Here is a 25,801-nt window from a genome sequence, read left to right on the forward strand (position 1 = left end):
ATATTTAACTTTAATTTTGTTTACATCATTAACTTTGTTGATGAAAAAAAAATCGTACATGTTAGTCATGTATAAAAAGAACATGAATGGAAGGAATAAAATTATAATTTTATTATTTTTTACATTATTAATTTCTCGCTCGCATCATAAGGCTTTCACATAAATTGCTTTCCTCCCTTTCGACTATGCTGCAGACAATAGACCACGACAGTATCGATTGCGCACGAGGTTTGTTCTTTGGTAGAATGTGACTCTATGATACTGTGAACTACGAGACCTCAGTCCTCTTATGTTCTTCTTCACCTGTTGTTGTTGTCGTCGTTGCAGCAATAGGTTGGCCTTTGACTCCGTCAAACCACCCATTGTTCCCTTCCAGAAGCCAACAGCAACAAAGCTCAAAGGCGAGGAGGAGGATGAGTTCACAACTACATAAAAGCTGCATTGTAGCAACCTTCGCGGTGAGGGAATATTAGCATCGTTAGAGCACACGTTCTCGTCTTTGGCAATGGTGGTGGTGATGTCGTTGCCCAATGACTCAAAGAAGTATAGTGCCACAACAAGGGAGTTGCCACCATCGGTCTTTCGATTTTCCGTTTGCCCTTTTGCCTTCTTTATTAGGGTGGACATCACGTGCCAACGACCGTAGGGCGTTCGCTGTGCTAGCGCACTTTATAGGTGATAAAACTTTCCTCTAACCACATCCTTCCTTGCCGCCATTGGTCGCCCTCCCCTGACCATGTCTACGTCGACATCCATCTTGACGCCCTGCACTAGTAGTGCAAGCATTAGGTCAATGCCGACATGCTGGTCCTCAACGCTGGCCACTGGTGGAACAACAAGAAGATGATTATTGCATGAGTAGGGTTGTACTTCTGGAACTAGGACACCGAGCGAGTAGGTTGGAAAGAGGAGGGAAGGAAAAAATCGATCACGATCGGAGGCACCGCCTAGATCTCCTTTGGAATGCCACTGACCTTATGTGCCACCAACATTGGTCTACCATCCACAGCGCAATCGGACAGGAGGAGAGGAAAACAATTTCTATAAAAGTTTATATAATATTAATAATTTAAAAAATAATAAATTTATTTTTTATTCTTTTTATTTGTATTTTTATTGTCACATATAATTTTTTTCATGGATAAAATTAACGGGATGAGAAAAATTTAACGTTAAATGTTAAGAGATCCCAATACTGTTTAAATTTAAATTATAAAGATCAGAATATTAATCATAATTAACTACAGAATTAATATATAATTACCCCCTTTATAGGTCTAACGTAGGTTTGAAGGGAAAACGAATTAACCCATGAAAAGCCATCAGGGTGATTTGGTCTCTAGGAACAGATGTGCTGCGTGGAACCCGCGAGTGTGGACCGGTATGCATGAGGTGGCATCACCCGTTGAAGGAATTCAGGGCTGGTGCAGCCGGGAGACGAGTGGTGTGGAGAAGATGAAATTTATCGGGAGAATAGTCGTTTCCCACGTTTCTCATTCTCCACCCCCCTTTGCGGTGGGGGTACGTTTCCGCTACGGTGGTGGAAGGAGCCGCCGTGGCGAACCGCACCGCACTTTCCTCTCCCACCAATTCCTCCCCTCCCCTCCATTTCCATTCCCCGGCGGAGTCTCTTCCTCCCCATCGCCCCTCCTCTCCCCGTTTCAAAAGCCCGGATCTCTAGGGCTTCCTCTGCCTCTTTCCGATCCAAATCCCAGGGTTTCTTCTTCCCCCAATAGAGAGAGAGAGAGAGAGAGAGAGAGAGAGAGTGCTTCTCTTTCACTAGCGTTGATCCGAGATGAGCGTGGTGGGCTTCGACGTCGGCAACGACAGCTGCGTCGTCGCGGCCGTTCGGCAGCGCGGCATCGACGTCCTCCTCAACGACGAGTCCCAGCGCGAGAACCCTGCCGTGGTCTCCTTCGGCGAGAAGCAGCGCTTCCTCGGGGCCGCTGGCGCCGCCTCCGCCGCCCGCTTCCCCCGCTCCACCGTCTCCCAGGTCAAGCGCCTCCTCGGCCGTCCCTTCCGCGACCCCGCCGTCCAGGATGACCTCCGCCGTCTCCCCTTCCCCACCTCGGAGGCCCCCGACGGCGGGATCTTGATCCGCATCCGCTTCCTGAACGAGGAGCGCGTCTTCACCCCGGTCCAGATCCTCGCCATGCTCCTCGCCCACCTCAAGCTGATAGCCGAGAAGAGCCTCGAGACCCTGGTCAGTGATTGCGTCATCGGGATCCCTTCCTACTTGACCGATCTCCAACGGAGGGCATACCTCGATGCCGCCACAATCGCCGGGCTGAAGCCGCTGCGGTTGATGCACGACTGCACTGCCACCGCATTGGGGTACGGCATCTACAAGACGGATTCATCCGCTCGTGGATCATCATTCTGTGTCGTCTTCATCGACATTGGTCACTGCAACACTCAGGTCTCGGTTGTGAGCTTCGGATCTGAAAGAATGAATGTTCTTTCACACGCTTTCGATGCGAATTTGGGTGGGAGGGACTTTGATGAAATCCTGTTCAACCATTTCACGGAGAAATTCAAGGAGGAGTACCAGATCGATGTTCATTCTAATGTTCGTGCCAGCATCAGGTTGAGGGTTGCTTGTGAGAAACTGAAGAGGGTTCTGAGTGCAAATGCGGAAGCACCATTGAATATTGAGTGCTTGATGGATGAGAAAGATGTGAAGGGATTCATTAAGAGGGAGGAATTTGAGAGACTCTGCTTGGGTTTATTGGACAGGCTTTTGGAACCATGCAAACTGGCTTTAGAGAATGCTGAACTGAATCAAGATAGAATCAATGCTGTTGAGCTTGTTGGTTCAGGGTCACGGATTCCAGCAATAACAAGGATTTTGACAGAGTTTTTCAGGAGAGAACCGAGCCGGACCCTCAATGCTAGCGAGTGTGTTGCCCGTGGGTGTGCCCTTCATTGTGCTATGCTGAGTCCCATATTCAGGGTTAGGGATTATGAGGTAAGATTTTCTACCATGGTGATGTTGTACCATCATTGGCATCTAATACTTTAACTTGTGCACGATACATGTCATCCTGTTTTGTCAAATGTTGTTTCTTGACACGTGTGGTAGCTTTCTGGACAACCTTGTAGGTACTACCACCTATACTAGTTATGCATCACTTGCAAAACATGTTTCCAGAGGGAACAGAAGAGACAAAAGTGAAATTGCAAATACATGGTGGAAGAGAAAGGAAGGAAAAAATGTTATCTTGGTAAATATTTTATAATGAGTATGGGAAAGAAGATAGAAAGTTCATGCATAAGGTATATGGTTAGCTGTTGATAAGATAACACACAACACTACAATGATTTGTTGCAAAATTTGAATGTTGAAGAAATGGTTGGTCTGTGTGGTGCCTTGATTTAATAATCCATCCTATAGGTTCTATTCACTGTAGATCTTAGTAAATAAATTTGTTTTATCTCCAATCTCAAGCTTGGAGAAAGCAGGGCTGCTTTAATATATGATTGCATTAGGTTCTCTTGGGACTGCAACAAACATGAACATGACTTGATTATACCAGAATTGGGGTTAAATCATGACCTTGGAACGGTGCTCTGCATGTACCTCATCCACGGGCTTTAAAGCAATGGTTGAATGGGCTAGAAAGTCTCCATGAATGCTAATTTTGTGGTTATTGTTGGTTGAGGAATTATTTGCCAGTTTTAAATGTATATGCTAGCATAAGGCTAATCCAGCCTCTGTCTATGGCACTATTCCTGTATGTAGAATATGTTCGGCCACTTATTTGACCTATGTTAATTTGAACATATGGTCTCATATATAGTCACATACAGCTATGCAACTGCATATGCAGTCCACATTTGCAGGAAAATATTATTATTACTTTTACAATTGCATTATTTGAATATTAAAAAAATTATCCATACTAATCATGTACATCTTTGTTTGTTTCCTAGAACTTATCAGTTAAATAGCTTCGTAATTTTGTATTATTATCGTAAGTTATAGATTTTACTGTAGCATATATCTACCTATATTGACAATCGGCTTGCTATTATATATATATATATATATACATATATATACATATACAGATATACATATATATACATATATATATACATATATACAGATATATACAGACATATATATACAGATACATACATACATACATACATAGATATATATATATATATATATATATATATATATATATTACTTTAATGACTCGATTGATTTATAAATGGGGATACAAGAAATAGACAGGTACACTCGTAAATGGGGATGCAAGAACATATGCATATGAATGATCATCCACTATAAGTTTTTTAATTACCAAACAATGACTATGTACATGTACATGTCGCCACTAAGCTTAAAACCCAGAAGGTTTTTGGTGATAGAAATGAAATTATGTAGGTGATGATGGTTTCAAGGTAAATTTGAGTGATTTAGATTTTGGATTTTTCTTTAATGCAGTATTGTTCTTTTTCAATTGTCTTTTCCAGCCATAACATAAAAGGAACTATATAGAAATTGATGGTCCCACTTTAACTTCAGAGAATTATTGTAAGTGATCTTTTGATATTTCCTTATTTCTAGCAACTTTTTTAAATTTAAAATGTGAATACGATCTATTACTCTTTCTATTTTATCAGTCTACTTTACTTGTCTTTTAATTTATGTACTTAGATATACTTGTGGTCGACTGCAGGTGCAGGACTCATTTCCTTTCTCAGTTACTTTTGCAACAGATGAAGGTCCTATTACAACTGTGTCAAGAAATGTGCTATTTCCTAAGGGCCAACTAATACCAAGTGTTAAAATGCTTTCTTTCTATCGAACTGATGCATTTAAGATGGAAGCATTTTATGCTAACCAAAGTGAACTCCCACCTGGTGCTTCACAAAAGATCAGCTGCTTCCAGGTAAGCATTCAAGGAAATTAAACAACATTCTTGTTATATTGTTGGTGGTAGTTGCTCTGTGCATGCAAAGACAGCATGCTAAAGTTTAGAGATGTGGTGTGTTTTAACAGGACTTTTCACATAATTATAGCATCCATAGGTTGACAATTTCTGGCATTGTTCATTGAGTAGAGTTGATTGGATTTGTTTTCTCTTAGATTAGTAGAGTTTTCCCTTATTAATAGTATATGATTGAACTGATGACATGTCCAACATTTCTCAATAGTGTGACCACAGTGCTAGAATATTAACAAATGTTCCATCACTTCCTCGAGCTCTGATAGTATATGATTGGATTTTGGCATGTCGAACATTTCTCAAGAGTGTGGTCATGGTTGATGAACATTACTCAATTTGTCAGCTATTGCTATGAACTATATGTTGTTGTAGAACAAGTTATATCCTCCATGCACGACAACCAAATAACTTTACCTGTGTAATGCCTCTGCCATGCTAGAGAATAATGCACCTAGTGCTTAGATTGTATTTGCTTGTATTTCTGTATCTCTTTTCTGATAGATAATAGCTCTTTTTTTGTCCCTTTCTTTTGTAATTTTCTAGACAGATGGTCTGAATTTGAGTTTCACATTGTTTGGTAATTTTACATTGAATAATTATGAAAATGTTCAAATTATGGTTCCTGCAGGTCGGCCCTTTTCCAGTTCATGAAGGTGAAAGGTACAAAGTCAAAGTAAAAGTTCGGTTAAATCTTCATGGCATGGTTTCTGTAGAATCTGTATCAGTGAGTATGAATTTGTGTGTTTTACCAATATGATAAGCACCAGTTATCATCTTCTTAACTTTAATCTGTTATAATTTAACTGCTTCAGTTGATTGAGGATGATGATAATAGTACAGTTTCAAGGGATGCAAGTCGAGTAGATAATATGGAAACTGAGCCTGCTTCTGATGCAAACTCTGATAGCACTGTCCACACTGCTGAAAATGGAATATATGAACAAGTTGAACATGGATCCATACCCTCCGTGAGTATCACTTTGATGTGATGAACTAGTGATGCTATACTTCTCTCGTATTACCGACTGTTTTATGTTAATCTTGCATATGAATCAGCATGGTTCAAACATAGTTTGGGTGTCTTGTTAAATAAATAATATGGCATAAAGAACCAAACTACCTTATATATGTAACAATCATACACAGTTCATAATGTGAGAGAAGGAAGATCAAAATAACTGGTATAAGGATACTAGGTCATCAGGTCAAACAAAAAATTCAGCTTTTGTCTAACATATTATCTAATCATATGTTAATTAGACTCCCATTTGAAGGTTTCACAGAGATGTATTTACAGAAATTTTTCTGAAAGGAAAACATATATCATCTTTTTCTGATCGGCCCTGAGCCTGAGTTGATTATCTTAATGTCATTCAAATATGAAGTTTCCTTATATGAACTCCTTACAGCTGTCTGGTTATGGTACCTGCTTATAAAATAAATTTTGATTTTTTTCCAGACTTCTCTTAATGATGTTTTCATTCAAAAGCTAATGGAACAAACAGCATCATTTGAAGTGCAGTCTCATAACAGGACTTTTTGATCAATTAAAGAAAAACAATCTGAAAATGAGACCAATCTAAACCAATGAATGGTAAGTCTCAATAGGGGTCTTAAACTAGACTCGGACTACTTTAAGTTGGCTGCAAATGAAATAAAACAGAAGTTAACTACCCAAATTCTACAAAAAATTACTGTAAAAATAACTGAAAACAGACTGAAACTTTGCACATACCAAACATGATATAAATCTAATTTAGGGACACCTAGCTTGCTCATTTTTTTGTCGATAATGATGTGTTGGCCATATGGTGTCCATAATGGTATAGTAATGGCATCCGTTTGGTACATGGAACATGAAGACCACTTCAAAATAGAATTGGTTCTCCTGCAAGACTGATTTTTTAAAACAATGAATCAAGAATAAGTATTAAGAAATGAAGTGAGAAGAACCAAGAGTAAAAAGAAGGATAATATTGTAATTTTCTGCTTTAGTTCATTGTGAACAACCTTGTGTGGTTCAAACAAATGGATGATTCTTGACATTTTCGTTTGCAGCTAGTCTTTATAATGGTTGGACAAATGCATATTTATTGGTATATTTGCATAGTCCTAGATACAATGAATACTTAAAGAGAATTTATGTTGTCATCTTTTTACATTTAGTCTTGTGGATTATTCTGTTGTTATTGTTTCATTGTCAAATTGTTTTCACCCTGCATACAATCACCTTTTGCAGTCTGATACATCAAAAGCAGAAAGATTGCCTAGAAGGCACGAATTGCTAATTACTGAGACTATATATGGTGGAACAACAAAAGAATGGTTATTAGAAGCCCAAGAGCAAGAAAAGTGGCTTGCATATCAGGACAAACAAATGGAGCAAACAAAGGACAAAAAGAATGCACTTGAAGCTTATGTATATGAGATTCGCAATAAGGTGACATCAAACTTAGTATAGTTATCTCCAGTTATGTGTTTCTTGTGATCAAGCTAATAGTTTTAATATTCTTCTTCTTTGGTTTGATATTGCTTATGAACAGCTTTTTGAGAGATATCGAAGTTTTGCAAATGATTCCGAGAGGGAAGGAATTTCTGTTAGCCTACAACAGACTGAAGAATGGCTTTATGAAGATGGAGATGATGAAACTGAAAAGGTTTACACCGGCAAACTCGATGAATTAAAGAAGGTAAGCCATTACTTGTTCAGTCATGACACATCCAAAATTTTGTTGCACTGGTTATTTCAAACTAGTTTTGCAAATATTATGAACTGACTCTCGTTGATGCTGTCTCTGATCTTTCATATGTAGAAATTAATAGGTCCAGCCATATGTTTGTAGAAGTCCTATAAAAGCTATCATATGACTCTTAGATAAACTTTGAAAGTCCATTAGAAACAGGATTTCTTTTGACTAGCTGAAAACTCATTATTCCTTCTTTGGGACAAGAGTTTAAGTTTGTAAAATTGTGTATAAGCCATTGCCTTTGAAGCATGAGTTTTAAGTGGTATTATGCGCATTGCATGGGAAATCTGTTGTCGGTAATGGCAGGATGTATAATTGCTATATTTGTTTACCAGTTGAGTCAAAAGGATTTGTAGAATTTTCAGACAGCAGATAAATGCAGAGGTGGAGATTATCTAGGGTATTTTGGACACGGTTAGAGTTGGGTTTCCTGTAATGATTTAATTTGGCAATGTTGTTAATAGTGGGACACTGCTGAAGACTATAGATTGAATCATCCTTATGGCGCCTGGCATATTTGTTTTATTTGTTGCTAGAAAAGTGAAAAAAATATTCCTTGACTTGTTAGATGTCCAGATTTGTTTTTGGGTGGCACTTGAAGACACTTTTATTGTGTTTGATTTTTTTTTTCACATTAAAAAATCTTGTATAAGTTGGTGTATGAAAAATGTACAAAGAAGTCCCATCATTTAATTTCAGAGATAACTCCTAGATGGAATTCATCTCATCTAAACCAGGATTTAGAGCCTAAAATTTAATCTCCAACCAAAATTCCATCTATGGATAAACCTTGTTCAGTAGAATTTCTTGTTTGCTTCACAACCACAATCAGTAATTAGTTGCATTTTTTGGGTAACTTCGGATTTCCTTGATCTTGATATGTAAAAATCTTGATACTGGTGGAAGGTTCTCAAACAGTTATGTTGGATCTCATTGTGCCTCTTTGTTATGGCAAAACAAGCCTATTTGTCTTACAAATTTGTTGATATAATAAATAAGTACTGAGTTTCAGATGAACGAAAATACAGTAGCTGGTGTCTTCTTCCAAGATGATGCCAGGTTTGTTATAAGAACCATCCTAGAAAGCTAGACAAAAACCTGGTGGTCCACCTAAATATGATGGGAAGGATGATAGAGACAAATCCAAGGGACAGATGATGAGAGAGCAGATGGTCTCAGTAATTCATTGGCTGATTGTATATAGTCTCTCTCTCTCTCTCTCTCTCTCTCTCTCTCTCACGTGTGGGTGCGACAGTCATGTGTGCATGCACGTTCATGTTTATGCCATATATTTGACTCTTTTTAATGTTATAAATTGTGATCTAAGGAGAGCTTCAGATCATCATATAAAGGCTGATGGACAATCTGAAATTTTATTTACTATGCTCCTGCATCCTGTATGTATCTTTTACATATACCACCCATGATATACACAATATCAGGCTTAACTAACTATTAAAATTTTAAGTGTTACAAAATAATCAAGAATAGCAAAATGTCCAGACTTCCCTTTATAAAAAGCCTTATGGCTATCATTAGAAATCTGAGGGCTTAATGTGCTAGAATTCTGTTCATTGGAATTCAATTCTGATTAAGGTATTTCATAAAGTGTGCTGTTGTGATGTCTGCCTATTGGACCTTATTGTTGACATTTTGAGCAGGCCCCTAGATCAAGTTAACATTCTAATTTTGCAGTTTGCGCATCACTAATCTTTGAGTTTAACCTTTTCAATATGTTTTTTCCTGTATTGTTCACTTTTTTAATCACAGTTGTCTAGTTTAAAGTTGACCATGTATCTTTCATATGATTGTGTGGCTTCTTTTGTGTCGTAGCATTCCCTATTTTTGGCGTATTAGTAAAATCAATATGCCTCTATTGACGTAAAAATTTTCCTAAACTAAAGCTCCCATGCTGGCATATTTCCTCATTATGTTGCTTACTGCATCACAACAGCTGGTGGATCCTATCGAGAATAGATACAAGGATGAAGAAGCTAGAGCTCAGGCTACAAGGGAGCTTTTGAAGTGCATAGTTGATTATAGAATGGCTGTATCTTCATTGACAACTTACGAGCGAGATGTTGTGAGTTCCAACTGTTCTAATATATTATACGATGGTAGTTTGACACGTTGCAATTCGGAACATCATCCAGATATCATTTGTTTTCAGGTCATTGATGAATGCAATAAAGCTGAGCAGTGGCTGCGGGAGAGGTCTCAACAACAGGATTCATTACCAAAGAACACAGATCCAGTTTTATGGTCTCATGAAATCAAGAAAAGGACAGAAGCCTTGGACATGTACTGTTCTATCTTTTCATCTTCTTCACTATTTTATATCTAAGATGCTCCTTATACTCTTGCATTAATTGATTTTTTTTTTTTCAATTTTTCGGATCTAACCAATTTCAGAACAATAGTCCTTTCTTGATTTGGTCCGCAAGTTAATGGTGTTCTTTCATATTTTGTAGGTCGTGTAGAAATCATTTGAGACACAAGGGTTCTCAATCGAGATCAGAGGATTCCAGAGGCTCAGACCACTCAAACTATGAGAATTCTAGAACTGATTGATTAGTTCCTTATAATCTAAAGTTAAGCACGATTCATTCTTCTCATCGTTGTCGTGTAGCCTTGTCTGCTGTCAAAGTTGGGAGTCCACAACCAGTCACAGGAAATACCATAGAAATCCTCGGGATGAAGCTTCATGAGAGGTGCTGCCGCTCTGGTTCTTCTGCTTCTTTCCCAAGAGGCAGTTTTTTGTTTCTCACACGTATCAGAAACTCTCTGCTTGTTGTTACTGAGCGTAATCACCAGTGTGCCTTTATGCATATAGAAAAAAAAAAAATCCTATGTAAGCGAATATTGCTTATAATTAGTCAAAAACACTAATCTTGGTCTTGTGCTTATCTTCAATGTCGAGTTCGTCAGGGAGTGTTGCATGTTACGCCCTGCCGCTTGTAAGAAGAATGAAACAGGTCATTTTCTCCTATTTTGATTTTACAACAACATGGCTTTTGTCTTTCGATGATAACGTTTGCAAAATTTTTTATTCCTTTTGGTTGCAGTTTATCATTCGATTGATTTCTGAGGATACACTGCTGATTTGATACTTTTATTATAAGTACAATATTAAGTCTATTATTAGTCTCCATTAAAACGTATCATTATCTTAATAAAGTTCCACAACGAAATTGTAAATAGACACATGGCAGTCGCCATTCTGATTCCAGCATCGACGATCGGATCTTGTCCTAGTATTTTGGGCTAATCTGGCCATATCCGACTCAGCCGAACCAGATCAAATCAGTTCAGATATATATATATATATATATATATATATATATATATATATATATATATATGGAAAAAATCAATGAGGGTATGATTTGGTAAAAACTAAACACTGAGGGTAAAAATGAATTAAGATGCCCTCCTAATTGATTTTTTTAATTTGGGAGCTGTTTTTTTCTCCGTCAATTTGAATATTTCTACCCCTAGTAACCCTTCAATCAGCATCATTAGCAACCCTATATATATACACGTATAATGAGGTAGAAGGGCAAAGAGGAACAAATGCTAATCCTATTGCTACAATAATGACGTCATATGCTCTATCAATATATATACATCATATATATAGTTTTTTATCCTTATCAATTAACAATTAGATTACATATTAATTTAGACAAAAAGAACTAACTGACCCAAATTAAATTGAGACTTATATTGATAGAGGGTTTTTTTGAGGAAAAGAAAACTGGTGAAGATAGATGATAAGCATGCATAATCATTATCAAAAACAGCTAAAGCAGACGTTGAAAGAATAGGATGACAAAAGATGCTTATAGTAGTAAACAACTGGTTTTAGCATTCGAAAACGGAACCACAAATTCAATCTATCATCAGTATCTCTGACAAACCAAAATGAAATAACTAGGCATCAAAATTGAAGATAAACGTAACTATATCTTGCGAATTTGGGGAACAGATTGCCGTCTCGCACAGTATACCGAGCAAAAGCTTTCAATCATTTCTAATCATCACTGAAAGTGGTCTTCTTCCCTGCAAAATGTAAAGCCCCATAAAAAACCTCCAGTAAAACATTGGTTGTAAGGACCAAAAAGAGTTGGTGATAAAAGATGCCAGTGTTTACCTGCACTAGCTGTACCTGCACTTTGCTTGTTTGGTGTGCCACCACGACCCCTGCCACCTCCACCACGTCCTCTGCCACCTCCGCCTCTGCCACCACGTCCACCACCTCTACCTCCAAACCTCCCCCCACCTCTACCTCCACTATCTCTGCCGCCACCTCGGCCACCGCTCCAGCCGCCATCCCGATTGTCGCTTCTTGGCTTGGCTTCTTCCACTGTCAAAGTGTATCCTCCAAGTTCAGAACCATTGAGCTCAAGGGCCTGGGAGAAAGCATCTTGGTCCTTGAAATCCATGTATGCAATCCTACAACCAAAGTTAAAATATGATGCCATTGATAATATTTACTTGTGCAAATGATACAGGATATCAACAATAATGATATCTAAACATACATTAAAAATGATCATTAACAAACTTAATAAGTTGATGCAGTGTTTACTATAGATTTTGAAGAATAGTCTTAAACACAAATGCTAGATAACTACTGACCCTTTGGAAGCACCACTTTCATAATCCCTCGGAATGGAAACTCGTGTAACATCTCCACATGACCCAAAATGCTCTTCCAAAGAGCTTCTAATCTGTAATGAGCCTCACTCTTAAGAGACAATGCAAAAAGATAACAAATCATGATAACAAATAATGAAGTAATATAATAGAAGAATACCTGATCCTCTTCAAGTGATTTATCGAAGCCTCTTACAAATATGGTTTGACTATTACCCTTACTACCCTTTTGGTAAGAATAATTTTCCCTCCTGTAACATGTACAAAAACCATCATGATCACAGAACATGATGATTCTCTTGCTTCTTTGAACATCTAACCTAGCATTACAGTCGTATTAGACACTGTGTTAGTTGAGAATCATACCCACTTTGAGGAGTATATGCACCCCTTTCTCGGGCCACATCAAGTCTAACTGCACGACCAAATAATTCTTGACCATTCATTTCTAGTGCCTGCATTAAAAAAAAAAGCAACCAAACTAACTCATTAGTTGTTCCTAAAAGAATGAACACAAAGCAACCGTAGTTAACTTTTCTATAATGCTGAAAGGAAACTTTTAGCATAAACCCACAAACTAAATTTCCAAAGAATGATAGCATTCAATCCACGAAGATTTGGACATGTGATGTTCTGGAGGAACTAAAAATATATGATTGAAAGAAAGCAAGATGATAACAAAATAACACAATGAACCTTTTGAACTGCTTCCTCTGTAGCAAATTCCACATGACCAAATCCCTTGAAACGTCCATCATCTGCTGTAGCCAGCCGCACATCAACAACTTCCCCTGCTTCTTTAAAAAATTCCACTCTGCCAGAGAAAAGGCAATGTAAATAAGCTTTGAAAGTCAGCAAATAAACTCACACAGGCACATCAGGAGAGTTTGATGCAGATTATAAATGTATATTCATATAAATGAATATACAGATACACATGCACGTGTGAATATATACACATTCATGTATATATTGACCATCCCAAACCCCACATTGGCCTCTTGTTAGATGTATACTCAAATATGCATACATATACACATGCACACATAAATCGATACAAAATCAATGAACTTATGTAAACAGTACAATAAAGATGACACATACACATCATCCTGTCCAGCATCAAAGGACAAGTTTCCAACAAATATTGTTCGGGATCCAAGTGTCTGATTTTGATATGTAGCAGGATTTTTTGGCTTACATCCAAAAGCAAAAGAAAAAACATCAGCCAATTCCATTTACAATAACAGAGATCGTAAAACAATTGTACTAGCAAAGTGTACCCCTTTCTTTTCAGTTGTCGTCTTTGGAGTTGCATCCACCATCTCTACATCTTTATCCTGCATAACAGAGCTTTCAAATTAGAAAATCATACAACTAGCAAATAAGAAATCAATATAGGGAAAAAGCAGCCAGACTAAGAACTAACCATAAGATTCTTTCCATGGTAAAAGTTCAAAAATTAATATTTTTATGGGGCACTTTGTATTTTCAAAAATTATAGAATAATCACAGAACAGTTGATGTTGCTCCTTTGTGACGAACCCAGATTTGATGGCAACCTAGTGTCTGTATTCGCCCATAGAATAAACTGGGTGAAGATTCAATTATATGGATCTTGTTTAAAACATGTGTCAATTGCTACATACAAACCATTGGATCTGTTGGCTTATTCTCTATCTACCATCCAAAGCATAGGTACTTTGCATACATGAATCCCGATTAATTGATTCGGCCAGCATCATTGACCCAACAATCCAGAAAAGCATCCTAATCTGGATAGACATTCGAAAGTTGATTTGACTTGTTTTGGCCAAAACAAAATCAGTTGTTATTTGGAAATCCCAAATGACAGAAATGTTCAGTCCTTAGTACTACATTAGTTACCAATTATGCTACAAACTTTGAAGGAACCACTTTCATTTCACAATTTTTCTTGATGTTTCTTTTTATTCAATTTTTTTAATTTGATTTATTTTTCTAGGCAAAATATTTTTATGCTACAAAGACTGATTTCAGTACACTATTTCCAATGGTACCTAATCTTAAGCAACCAATCTAGAGTTTTCTCTAATAGATAGTAGTGCATGTGATGGCCTTTAAGCTAATACCCCCACGATCTTGGCACATCATCATGGCATACGATAGAAGAGTACCACAATTACACGCACATTATCTTTCTTGCATATAGATATACATACCATGGTAACCACAGATTGCCACAATAGATACCATGGGTAAGACACTTGGCATTATTATCTCAAAAGAATATATAGAAAAAAAGTACATATTCACACCTTAAACATGGAAGACTATGCTTACTTCATATGTAATATCACTTATCAATGTTGAGAACAAAGTACCTTCTTTGGAGTCTTCAGTGGTTGCTCATCCTCACTTTCGTCCTCAGAAGACTCCTCAGAACTACTACTGTCTTTTGATGGCTGGGTTGCCTAGAAGCATAAAACATACAGATGAAGTATTGACATCCATTTAGATTATGGACAAGATGATGCCAAGTCAAAAACAGATAAAAAAAATGAATAAATAGAACAAGATGTACCTTCTTGGCTTGTTGCACTTTTGAAGGTTCATCATCAGAACTTTCTTCAGAGCTGTCATCCTCATCTTCATCACTGCTGCTGCTCTCCTTTTTAACAGCCTTTGCAACAGGCATCTGAACATGCAGAACTCACAAGAATAGTCAAAATTTCTAAATATCAACAGATCACAATATTAAGACAACTTGCAACATGCCCAACATTATGTACTCTAAACTAAATGTGTGCTCTAAATCATGTCTTGATTAATAAAATGACAAAATCAAAACAGAATCAAATTCCAAATCAAGAATTTTGTTGTCAGAATCTTTGACACTCATGAATAATGGATTTAATGGCTAAACTAAGTAAATCAAGAGGATTAGAATCATACCAGAAAAAAATTATAATGGATGTTTCATTTTAATAAAGACACCATATAAAGGTCTCTGTATTAATAATATAGAGATCTGACAAATACAAAAAACCCAGCAGTCCATTTAAACTGTGTTTCATAATGCAATGAAAAAGGGCTTAGAGTTAACAAATACGTGGGGTTGGCTAAGGCTACATGAAACTTCTACACTCGTTAAGCTCTGCAAAAAAACCCATATATTCATTAAATCAAGAGTATTTTAATCTTCATTTATAATTTATAGTAAAGCCATTTTAGGTCTTCCTCTACATCTCCATTGCATACCACTAATAGCGATTGTTTCACAAATTCTATTTACAGCATCTATAGAACATCTACAGGACTCCTTAGTACATATGCCAAAATCATACCGAAACTAAGAAAACAGACAAAAACCAAATCTTAAAAGACAAAATGAGTATTCTCTTCTCAACAGCAGACTGCCATTTGCACCATTCACACATAAAGGAGAATGACTGGCATCCTATGTATGAAGGTTCTAATAGAACTAACCAAAGTTAATGAATAAGTCAATATAACAAAAAAAATGAACTAGATAAAGGTAAGAAAGAAAATAAGTTAAGCTAGCATTTCATGTTCAATTAAAAACATTACCAAGAGACTGACAATCTTAGGACTGGCCTTGGTCAAATATATATCCTTAAAAATATGATGGCACCTTAAGAGAAAGAAAAAAATTCACAAAAAAAGTCTGACAACAGAGACATGCTCAACTCCTAAAGTGAGGATATTGATTACAACTTTGCACTAAACATTGCATACGCCTGGCATGCTAGAAGGAAAAAGACCTATAAAAACTAAACGGTAGAAAACATGTCACCTTGTTAATATTTTGATTTTTGGAAGGTTCATCATCAGAACTTTCTTCAGAGCTGTCATCATCTTCTTCACTGCTGCTTTCCTTTTTGACAACCTTGGCAGTAACCTTGCCCGCACTCGAGGGAAGAGAACTCTATATGATAATACCATGATCATCAGTAAAACAAAGATGAATAAGAAAAAATATGAAAAATATGACCAAGAACTACAACCTTTAACTTCTTTTGTTGTGGCTCTTCATCACTCTCATCAGAAGAATCATCAGAACTTTCAACTACTTTAGCACGCTTCTAAGAACATAGTCCCAACAATAGTGTCAAGACCTCTTAAAATCCAAATTATTATAAGTATTCATAAAATACTACAAATTACACTCAGAATACCAGAAAATCAGGATTCATATAATCTCAGAATGATTATAAAAGAAATGAAATTTTACAAGTCTTGACAAAAAGAACAATGAAAATATACATCGAAAAACACTTAAATTTTAATACATACCCATACCATTTCCTAACGAAACCAAGATGGTACTGGCATAGCTATGGTATTCTGGCTAATACAGAATTAATAGAAAAGGGACAAACCAACCAGGTCGTGGGAAGAGACAAAGAGGGAGAAATAGGAGAAAAGAGGTACAGAGAGACATTCCTCCTCTCCTCATTCCTCCCTTCCGTAGGGTTAGCCATAAAACGATGAAAGATTTTATTAATGTTTTCGAATGGTTCTTTCTTGGAAACAGGTTCATATCCTAAAAACCAAAGTTCTGCAACTGCTTTAAGACCAAACAAGATCTAAACATCAACAAGCCAATTTGGGAGAATTGTACCTGTTTGCTGTCTAGCAGCCTGGCATGGGGTCAGTCAGCAATTCAGTTCTAGCACATACCTAGTATATACCAGGGGGTGTACCTCAAGTCTAATACCTTGGCGGTAGAAGTGAGAAATATACAAATTTAGCAACAATTATCTGAGAATGAAAATAACAAGGTACATTGAGAGGTCTACAGGAGAAGTGAACTGGAAAAATAGTCTAAGATGTGAATGCATGAAGATGGGAATTAACTAATTGTACATGCATCAATCAACCAACATAACTTAATTGTTGCATTTTTCAATGAATCATAATAATAAAATCTACATGGTAATGTAATGAAACTGCAAAGCATTCCTGTAGAACATAAACAAAAGAATGTCAAAATACCTGTTGAGTATCTTTCTTCTCTGCAGCAGCCTGCAATTTTGCAGGTTGACCAGCCTTTGCTGCAGGTGCCTGCACAATAAAAAAGAACAAGCTATATTATCCTGCACCAAACTTTTCTTTACCAATCTAGTTAGTTATCTGCACTGATCAAATATATCTTTAAGATACTAATCTTTCTGTCAAGTATAAAGAGCTTAAAACCAGAGAACTAATTAGTCCTATTTCTCTTCACCATTGTTCCCATACCACGGAAACATGCTCATCGTAGGAGGCAAAGGAACCTGGTGGAGGCACTAAATCACATTATAAAACTAAAACATGCTATATCACATTAGAAAACTAAAACATGCTATTTCAGAACAGTTTGCATGAATGAACAAAAATTATAATAACCTGAATTTTTATAAAACATTAATAGCCATATTGCACATAATAATCTAGACATTTTTTCCCATCAAACGAGACCATGACACAAAATATCAGGAAAGTATTCCACAAAAGTTCTCAGACTTACATTATCCTCATCAGAATCAGAATCACTTTCTGAAGTATCACTTGATTTTTCTTTCTTTTTCAAACCAACTGGAGCTGCTTGCTTCTTGGCTGCTGGAATGACTTTGGCTTCTGCAGGAGCATCTTCCTACAAAATTATCAAGATTAATTCAAGTAAAATAGGCAGGTTCATCATAATTACTTGCATTAGCTTATAGAAAAGATCTAATTATAGTATATACTAATGCCAAAGAGAAAGAAAAAGCAAAATAAAACATTAAATTGCCTACTTCATCCAAATCATCCGAACTACTGTCAGAATCAGAACCATCACTTGATTCCTGCTGCTTTTTAGACACTGTAGGTGTACCATTCTTCAGACTAGATGCTGGCAACTTCTTGGGCTCAAGTGCAGCTTTAGCAGGTTTCTGTCATTTAATCCACACTAACCATTAAGCACACACAGATGACAATTTCAGCAAAACAAAGATGATAAGATGTTTAGGATTTCTTCATATCAAAAGTCTTTGAGTAGTTGATTACTCTATGTTCCAAGTACATGAATAAATAATACATTTTACACTGTTGCAGCATATTTTTTGCTACAAGGAACTATAAACTCACTTCATCCTCATCTGAATCGCTTTCTGAACTACTTTCTGATTTTCCTTTTTTGGTCACAGCACCAGCAGAACCATTCTTGGAGGTAGCAACCATTACCTTCTTAGCTGGAGCAGCCGGTTCCTGAACCAAATGGAACCATCACATATGTATGGTCATAAACTGTGAGAAAGAGCAAGAGAGCATAACTGCCATGACTGTTTAGGCTATTTACATCATCAGATGATGATTCCTCACTACTGCTCGACTCCTTTGCAGGTTTGCTTTGCTTCTTTGGAGGAACTTTAACCTACAATGTCAGCCATCTCATGTAAGAAATTTCAGATATTATTGCTTCCAGAAAAATCAAATTACAAAAAAAGTTATAACATGTTGATTTAGAAAGAACATAGTAAAAACTAGTAAATTTTCTAACAATTAAAGGAAAACCACCAGAAACTACACAACCCTTTCCTATCGCATTAACATAATTTGCTAAGTTACTTCAAACCTATTGCATGAAACGCTCATGGTACAGTCATTACACACCTCCTCTTCAGATTCGGACGAAGACTCATCCTCTGAACTGCTTGTTTCAGGTTTCTTTTTCAATTGAGCCTTTGCAGGTGCCTTTGCTGGTTTACTTTGCTTCTTTGTAGGAACTTTAACCTATAACATCAGTTATCTCATGTAACGAAATCCAGAAATTATTGCATCCAGCAAAATCAAGTTACAAATAAGTTACAACATGTTGATAGAAAAACACAGTCAAAACTAGCAAATTCCTAACTAAAGGAAAACCACCCGACACTACCCAACGATTTCTTATTGCATGAACAATGTTTGATAAGTTACTTGCAACCTTTTGCATGACCGGCTCAAAGTGCAGTAATTACACACCTCCTCTTCAGATTCAGATGAAGTCCCATCCTCTGAACTGCTTGTTTCAGCTTTCTTTTTTGGTGGGATCTCTGCCAACACCTTCTTAGGCTTCTTACTCTCCACCTTTTCGGAGACAATCTCCTTGACTTCTCTCTTCTGCTTCTTGGCACTCACTGCTTTCTCTATTGCTTCTTCAGCATCCCTCTTGCCTGAATAATCAAACAATCATACTTCATCAATGCTCAAGCCAAGTAATCAAAATTAGCAGGACCTAGTATGCCAGACAACTAAATTGTGCTGACCTCTTTTACCAGATTTTTCAGACACCACTGGTACGGCAGCTGCTGCCGCCTGCATGATATCAGTGATCAATTAACACCTCAAACAAAAATATCATCCAAAAGAGCACCTTGAAAGTCCAATATTTACCTCAACACTCTTCTTGTTTGACTTGCCCATTTACTGAGGTAGATGGCAGCTGAGTCTAATACAACAAAACAACCCAAGTCAGCCGAGTGACATGATCAAAATAGAAAATGGCACAAAGATGATAATTTGCACCCTGGGATAATAAGTTAGATAGCATACTTACATAGTTGAGTAGAACTTAAATTCATGTACAAACATAAAAGAGATCCATAACATGCTAGAATCAGTATTTTAGAATAAGAGCAACGGGCTATAATCCAATTTGCATTCAGGGAAAATAAACTTCTTCTAGAAGAACTGAAAACGAAGCAGCAACAGAATCTCATCCACAAGCCATGAAGATACAATCTGTATCGTCGATCCACCATCAAAACGACGAAAGAGTGGGAATATACATAAACACATCCAAGAGCGCTACCCTAAACAACGTCAATCGAGAAGAAAAATCGCCACGGAGAACAAGTAGACACGGTAAAATCGCGTCCGAACGAGGACCAAAACGAAGAAAACGGAAGCGGATCAAAGAACACGAAGGGGAGGAGGACACAAGGGTTAACCTAGCGAGGAGCGCTCGCTTACCTCGACTGAGGAGAGAAGAGAAGAAAAGAGAGGAAGGGAATCAGGGAGAGTGCAGGCGGCCAACAAGATCTCCAACCTGGGAGAGTTAGGGTTTTATAGCGAAGGGTGCGGGGTGGTCGAAGACGCATATAGGAGGAGGCGCGAGCGGTGGGTTTAGATTTAGGGTTTCGCTTGAGCCCGCCGAGATTAACGAGGAAGGGAGACACGTCGGGCTTGGTTCAACCGGACCGAATCGGACCGGTCGTCCGTAGCTATTGGGTGGTGGGTTGTATGTAGACCGCCAACCCGGAAATCGATGGATGTTAAGGTGTGATATATGATCAAATTATATTTGATCTTTTCGTATCGATAAGTATTTTTTTTTATTCCTTGAGCTACTCTTCGTGGAGCATAATAAATTCTAATACAGAAATATTATTTTTGGGTGTAAATTAGAGAATGGTTATTCTCGAGCATAATTAATCATATGAAAATAATTTAGGTTTGGTTATTTTCTTAATAGCTTATGTATCTTTACCTTGGGGATCAAGTTTTGAGAAAATATGGATTTCACTGGCTAAGAGAAAATGAGAGAAAATTTTCGGATATATGTGAGAGGGTATAAAGAGGATTTGTGCTTGAGTTACAATCGTACTTGTAATTAGTCTCATGTAGTAAAAATTTATATAATTTTTTAATCAAAATTTTGATTTATTCTTTGATTATTGATATATGATATTTCTATTTAGTTTTGAAGTATTTTGTCATTCCGAAACATTTAAATGGTTATTGATAGAGAATATTCTGGTATCACCCAATTGACAACCACCTTATATCACACATGGTTCACTCCGATCAAAATAACGCATATATCTCAAAGCAGTACGAAACAACACATATATCGATTTAGAAATTGATTGTATTTTGAAGTGATACAACCTGACTCAAAAGGGACGCAAAGCATAATCCATACCGCTCAGAATTGCACGAAGCGATGCCAAAAAATGAGGAGATAATCCTGCATAGCATGAGATCAAAATAGTCACCCCATAACAAATAAATCGCTTTCCTAAAATATCGACGACGCTAACAACTTATAGATGATCCATCCCCGAAAAGGTATAAAAACTACCATATAGCAAACGCTAAGAGGAGGGTGGACTACAAAAAAACCGACTTAAGTTTTAGGGCTCTCTCTCTCTCTCTCTCTCTCTCTACACACTAATTCTGTCATACAGTTTATAATTTTATCTTCTCTCATTCGTTAACTTAAGCATCAAAGGGGCTTGCTCAACATGGACTGTAATGCAGGACCACCAACGGTTAGGAGACGACCCAACCCCACTGTCAGGATGTAGCCTCGCAACCACGAGGCAACATTTCGACCGGAGGATAACCTATCTGTCCTAAGAGAGGACATTGCAGTTGAGCAGATCTCGGTTCCTCTACATAGCCTCACGGCTTTAAGGCCAGATTGACCCTGGCGAACCGCCTCTCTTACGGACCTCCTACGTCGGTTTGCCATGTCAGCACTCTCACTTGAGCACAAAGGAGATGAGAGGATGAACCTGCACCTTCAACAATGAACCAATCATACCGACTCACCAGTCAATGGTACTCATGACACCATCATTTTGGTCATAGAAAAAGGGTCGAACATCGCAGGCACATTCTCCTATCACTCATAACGAGCGTTCGACAAAGAAACGTTACCTTTAGTCCCAAGCCCCCTCGAAAAGAGAAGGCACGTACCCCATTTTAATAAAACGATGCCTTCGCCTCAACCTAGACACCGGGGCCCTACTAGCACCTATTCAATAATCCAACGCTCTCCATCCTCAAGGGCTAGAGATAAGCCCCTTGCTTATCCTGTTAAAAGCATTCCTGAGCCTCACTCAATGAGTCCAGACTCTTACTAGCATAATGCAAACTATCACCCCACTTCTCCCTCAGTTGACTCAGCCAGTAACCTCGGCATAATAGCTTGCCCTCGGATCACCAACTTCACCTCTTCTTCCCAAAGTCCAACTGGGGAGATCACACCTCATCTTCCAAGGATCTCTTCACGCCAAGAGAGACAAGTGGCCCCACGCTACACCTTTCAATGGCCGAGTGCAGCATACCGCCAAGACACGTCATAGCCCTGTCAAAGTTTGAGGCCTAGCCTAACAACTCCTGGGAACCCTTAGTGCAAGCTCAACAGTGCCTCCGCCTCATCCTCGGCAATGCCAAGGACAGCCTAGGAACCAGGCTTCAATAGCCTAGTGCCTTTGCCTCATCCTTGGTAGTGCTAGGGACAACCCAGGAACTAGGCCATACTAGCCTAGTGCCTTTGCCTCATCCTTAGCAGTGCTAAGGATAGCCCAAGGAACGAAACCTTAGTAGCCCAGTGCCTCCACCTTATCCTCGGCAACACTAAGGATAACATAGGGAACCAGGCTTCAATAACCCTATGCCTTTGCCTCGTCTTTGGCAGCACCCATCGAGCCTCCTCGAGCCTCTGTTCGGCCTCCTTTGCTAGGCCTCAATAGCTCTGCACCTTCACCTCATCCTCAGCAACTTCCTTCGGGCCTCCTCAAGCTTTTGCTCAACTTTCTTTATTCGTAGCTCCATGACTAGCTCAGCAACTTGAACCTTAGTAGTGTTGCACCCAGGCATCCACTATTGGCAAAATTCCACAGCAAAAGTCACTAAGACAGATCCATTCCCTAACCCATAGCAACTAAGTTCAGACCCGACATGGAAGTGTTAGTTATAAGTGCCCTACAAGCCAATCACGTGAGTGATGACACATGTGACATGCTGTGACAATCTCTTTACTTATTATTACTAGTATTTTATCACATATTATCTATATGTATATTGTGATATTTTTGGATCTGTGCAATGTGAATCGAATTGTGATGAGATCATGATAATGAGACCGATTTGCATTTAAACATAGATCCTAAATCATCTCGGTCATAGGTTACTCGAGAAGAACATCGAGATAACTAAATAGACCAATACGATGTATACTCATCCATGTGATGGAGGTTGCTGGTCTTATTATCGCTTGTGTGGGGACACTAGAGGTATAGTGCAAGTGCTCATTGAAGAATGAGTTCATTGATTGATCTGCTTATGGAATACTAGATGGTTAATGATACTTGACGTCAAACAGCGATTTCGTAGTTCCAGTTGTGTGTTTGGTCATTAGACTTAAGACACCAAAGATACCTTATATTAGCACCTCATTCTTTAACGTTGAACCTATAGGTTTGGAAGTTTCAGATTTAGTACAACCGGTTCTTGAGAATGACAACCAACCCTACAAAGATAATTGAGTATCAACAAAGGATCATATACTCTTGGTATCATGAGAGGAATATCCTGTATGTACTCGCTCAAACAAAATCCCTAGCCATGGTCATTCAGATTGAGAGAGAAGTTCTCTAGGAGAATCCAACTAGAGCGAGACTTGGACAGGATTTCATAAGGGCCTGACATTACCATGCCTAATATACAACTTCTAGGATATTAGATAGATGAGAGACTATAGATACATAGTAATTGAGGATAAATAAGTCCGATGGATTAGATCCATTGTACCATTTGGGGACTATGATATAGTGGCCTAGTATGCTCATAGTTGATAAGTCGAGTGAATTATTATGAAGATAATAATTCACTATATCAGAAGGAGTTCTGATATGATCGACTCACGACCAACTCAGTATCGAGCCTAGAGGGTCACACATATATGATGGATGTTGCGACAAGTAGAGGTGCATATATGAGATATTCGCGGAGCCCCTAGTTTGTATCCTATGGATAAGATCCAATTGGATAGAGATCCAATATCCAATAAAGAAAGGATCCATTAAGGGTTAAGCGGCTTGTACCTCTATAAATAGGAGGAACCTCACGGTTCATAGGCTAGAACTTCTGATAGTCACCCCTCCTATTCTCCTTAGCCTCCTCTCCTCCTCCTTGGCTCCGATAGCCTTGTGATGCATGTGGAGAGGGAGATCCCGCAACGATCTGAGGAGTGTCATCATTGTGTCTATTATGTGGATCACTACTAGAGAGGAGTACGCGAATTCTCCTTCATCCTCTCCATCGGATCTGAAAATTTCAAGGTATATGATCTCCCTATGTAACACTTCTTAAATGATATATGTGGTTTTTGGTTTTACGATTTTCTCGTGCATAATCATCACACAATGACTAAGTACTTGACTTTGGGAAATCTAGTTTTGTTTTTATTTTTTGCTACGCATGAGATGCCGATCCGCGATTTTCCAATAGGAAGTTGTGCCTCTAATCACCACACGTTAATGAAACCTGAAGAGGAGCATAACCCCCTAAGCGCATCAAACCTTAGGGTAGTAGAAAGCCCCCTCCATAAAAAAGCACCACAGATAATACAAATTCTAAGGGTAAGATGATTCTTCATGTCGTGGGCAAAGCGCCTTAGCCACCTACCGTAGCATCATTCACCACCACTAGTCAAGTATCATGGCAGGTCCACTCTCTCGCTTCAATGCGGTTGAGCCAAACCCCTGGATGGGTCCACTCTCTCGCCTTAATGTGGTCCAGTCAAACCCCTAGATGGGTCCACTCTCTCGCTTCAATGCGGTCGAGCCCAATCCCTTGGTGGGTCCAATCCACCGCTCCAACACGTTCAAACCCCTTGAAGGGTCCAATCCATCGCTCCAACATGGTCAAACCCCTTGACGGGTCCAATCCACCACTCCGAAGCAATCAAACCCTTTAGCGGGTCTAGCTCCCGAGTCGCGTGTCTTGACATGAAGACTCGAGGGATGCACCTAGGCCGAGCTCATACGGTGCCTAGTTGTGCACTCAGTTTGAAGACCTAAGGCTTGCACATCGAATGAGTAAGAGTTAAAAATGACTCGCTTCCAAGTCATCCACCTCAGCGTGAAACACCGAGAGATGCACCTAGGCCGAGCTTACATGCTTCCTAGCCATGCACTTGGTTTAAAGACCCGAGGCCTGCATCTCGGATGAGTAAGAGTTAAAAAGGACTCACTCCTAAGCCATGCACATCGGCATGAAGTCCAGAGGGATGCACCTATACCGAGCTTACACACTCCCTAGTCATGCACTTGACATGAAGACCCGAGGGATGCACCTAAGTTGAGCTCACATGCTCCCTAGTCGTGCACTCGACATGAAGACCTAAGGCCTACACCTCGGATGAGTAAGAGTTAAAAGGACTTGCTCCCGAGCCATGCACCTCAGCGTCAACCCAAGGGCTGCACTTAGGCCAAGCTTACATGCTCCATAGCTATGCACTCAATTTGAAGACCCGAGGCCTACATCTCGAATAAGTAAGAGTTAAAAAGGACTCACTCCCGAGCCATGCATCTCGGCTGAGGTATACACCTAGGCCGAGCTTACATGTTCCCTAGTTGTGCACTTGGTTTAAAGACTCGAGGCCTACACTTCAAATGGGTAAGAGTAAAAAAA

At 38.6% G+C, this 25,801-nt stretch overlaps 2 protein-coding genes across 3 annotated transcripts; one reads left to right on the forward strand and one right to left on the reverse strand.

Annotated features, from left to right (window-relative positions):
* The first annotated feature begins 1,499 nt into the window (after window positions 1–1,499).
* LOC104000265 (heat shock 70 kDa protein 16) lies at window positions 1,500–10,730 on the forward strand. The gene is made up of 9 exons (XM_009422270.3): window positions 1,500–2,968; window positions 4,692–4,904; window positions 5,590–5,685; window positions 5,774–5,929; window positions 7,201–7,401; window positions 7,505–7,651; window positions 9,663–9,791; window positions 9,879–10,009; window positions 10,180–10,730. Exons 1-9 carry the CDS (start codon window positions 1,796–1,798, stop codon window positions 10,277–10,279), a joined length of 2,346 nt encoding a protein of 781 aa, XP_009420545.2. The 5' UTR covers window positions 1,500–1,795; the 3' UTR covers window positions 10,280–10,730.
* A 793-nt stretch (window positions 10,731–11,523) lies between these two features.
* LOC104000266 (nucleolin 2) lies at window positions 11,524–20,514 on the reverse strand. 2 transcript variants are annotated; one of them, XM_009422271.3, is made up of 22 exons: window positions 20,348–20,514; window positions 19,769–19,823; window positions 19,642–19,690; window positions 19,358–19,548; window positions 19,007–19,126; window positions 18,693–18,767; window positions 18,482–18,601; window positions 18,148–18,285; window positions 17,880–18,005; window positions 17,366–17,434; window positions 16,375–16,452; window positions 16,164–16,295; window positions 14,931–15,044; window positions 14,731–14,820; window positions 13,651–13,707; window positions 13,472–13,563; window positions 13,064–13,181; window positions 12,734–12,822; window positions 12,528–12,618; window positions 12,350–12,441; window positions 11,862–12,163; window positions 11,524–11,770 (listed from the first exon to the last, which is right to left on the reverse strand). In XM_009422271.3, the coding sequence occupies exons 2-22, from the start codon at window positions 19,796–19,798 to the stop codon at window positions 11,742–11,744; spliced, it is 2,202 nt and encodes a 733-aa protein (XP_009420546.2). In that variant the 5' UTR covers window positions 19,799–19,823; window positions 20,348–20,514; the 3' UTR covers window positions 11,524–11,741. The 2 variants fall into 2 exon arrangements, with proteins under 2 accessions (XP_009420546.2, XP_018674809.2); XM_018819264.2 differs by having other exon boundaries at window positions 16,375–16,449; window positions 20,348–20,489.
* Between the last annotated feature and the right edge of the window lie 5,287 nt (window positions 20,515–25,801).

This window comes from Musa acuminata, chromosome BXJ1-2, assembly GCF_036884655.1.
Source record: "Musa acuminata AAA Group cultivar baxijiao chromosome BXJ1-2, Cavendish_Baxijiao_AAA, whole genome shotgun sequence".
NCBI lineage: Eukaryota > Viridiplantae > Streptophyta > Magnoliopsida > Zingiberales > Musaceae > Musa > Musa acuminata.

What these genes read in the sequence shown, in the direction of transcription:
- LOC104000265 (XM_009422270.3), top strand. Translation starts at nt 1,796, where the DNA reads ATGAGCGTGGTGGGCTTCGACGTCGGCAACGACAGCTGCGTCGTCGCG. An exon ending in TCAGGGTTAGGGATTATGAG is followed by an intron (nt 2,969 to 4,691) that starts GTAAGATTTTCT and finishes GGTCGACTGCAG; the next exon opens with GTGCAGGACTCATTTCCTTT. An exon ending in AACATGGATCCATACCCTCC is followed by an intron (nt 5,930 to 7,200) that starts GTGAGTATCACT and finishes CACCTTTTGCAG; the next exon opens with TCTGATACATCAAAAGCAGA.
- LOC104000266 (XM_009422271.3), bottom strand. Translation starts at nt 19,798, where the DNA reads ATGGGCAAGTCAAACAAGAAGAGTGTTGAG. An exon ending in CGTCCGAATCTGAAGAGGAG is followed by an intron (nt 18,768 to 19,006) that starts GTGTGTAATGAC and finishes CTGACATTGTAG; the next exon opens with GTTAAAGTTCCTCCAAAGAA. An exon ending in GAAAGTGGTGCTTCCAAAGG is followed by an intron (nt 12,164 to 12,349) that starts GTCAGTAGTTAT and finishes CTTTGGTTGTAG; the next exon opens with GATTGCATACATGGATTTCA.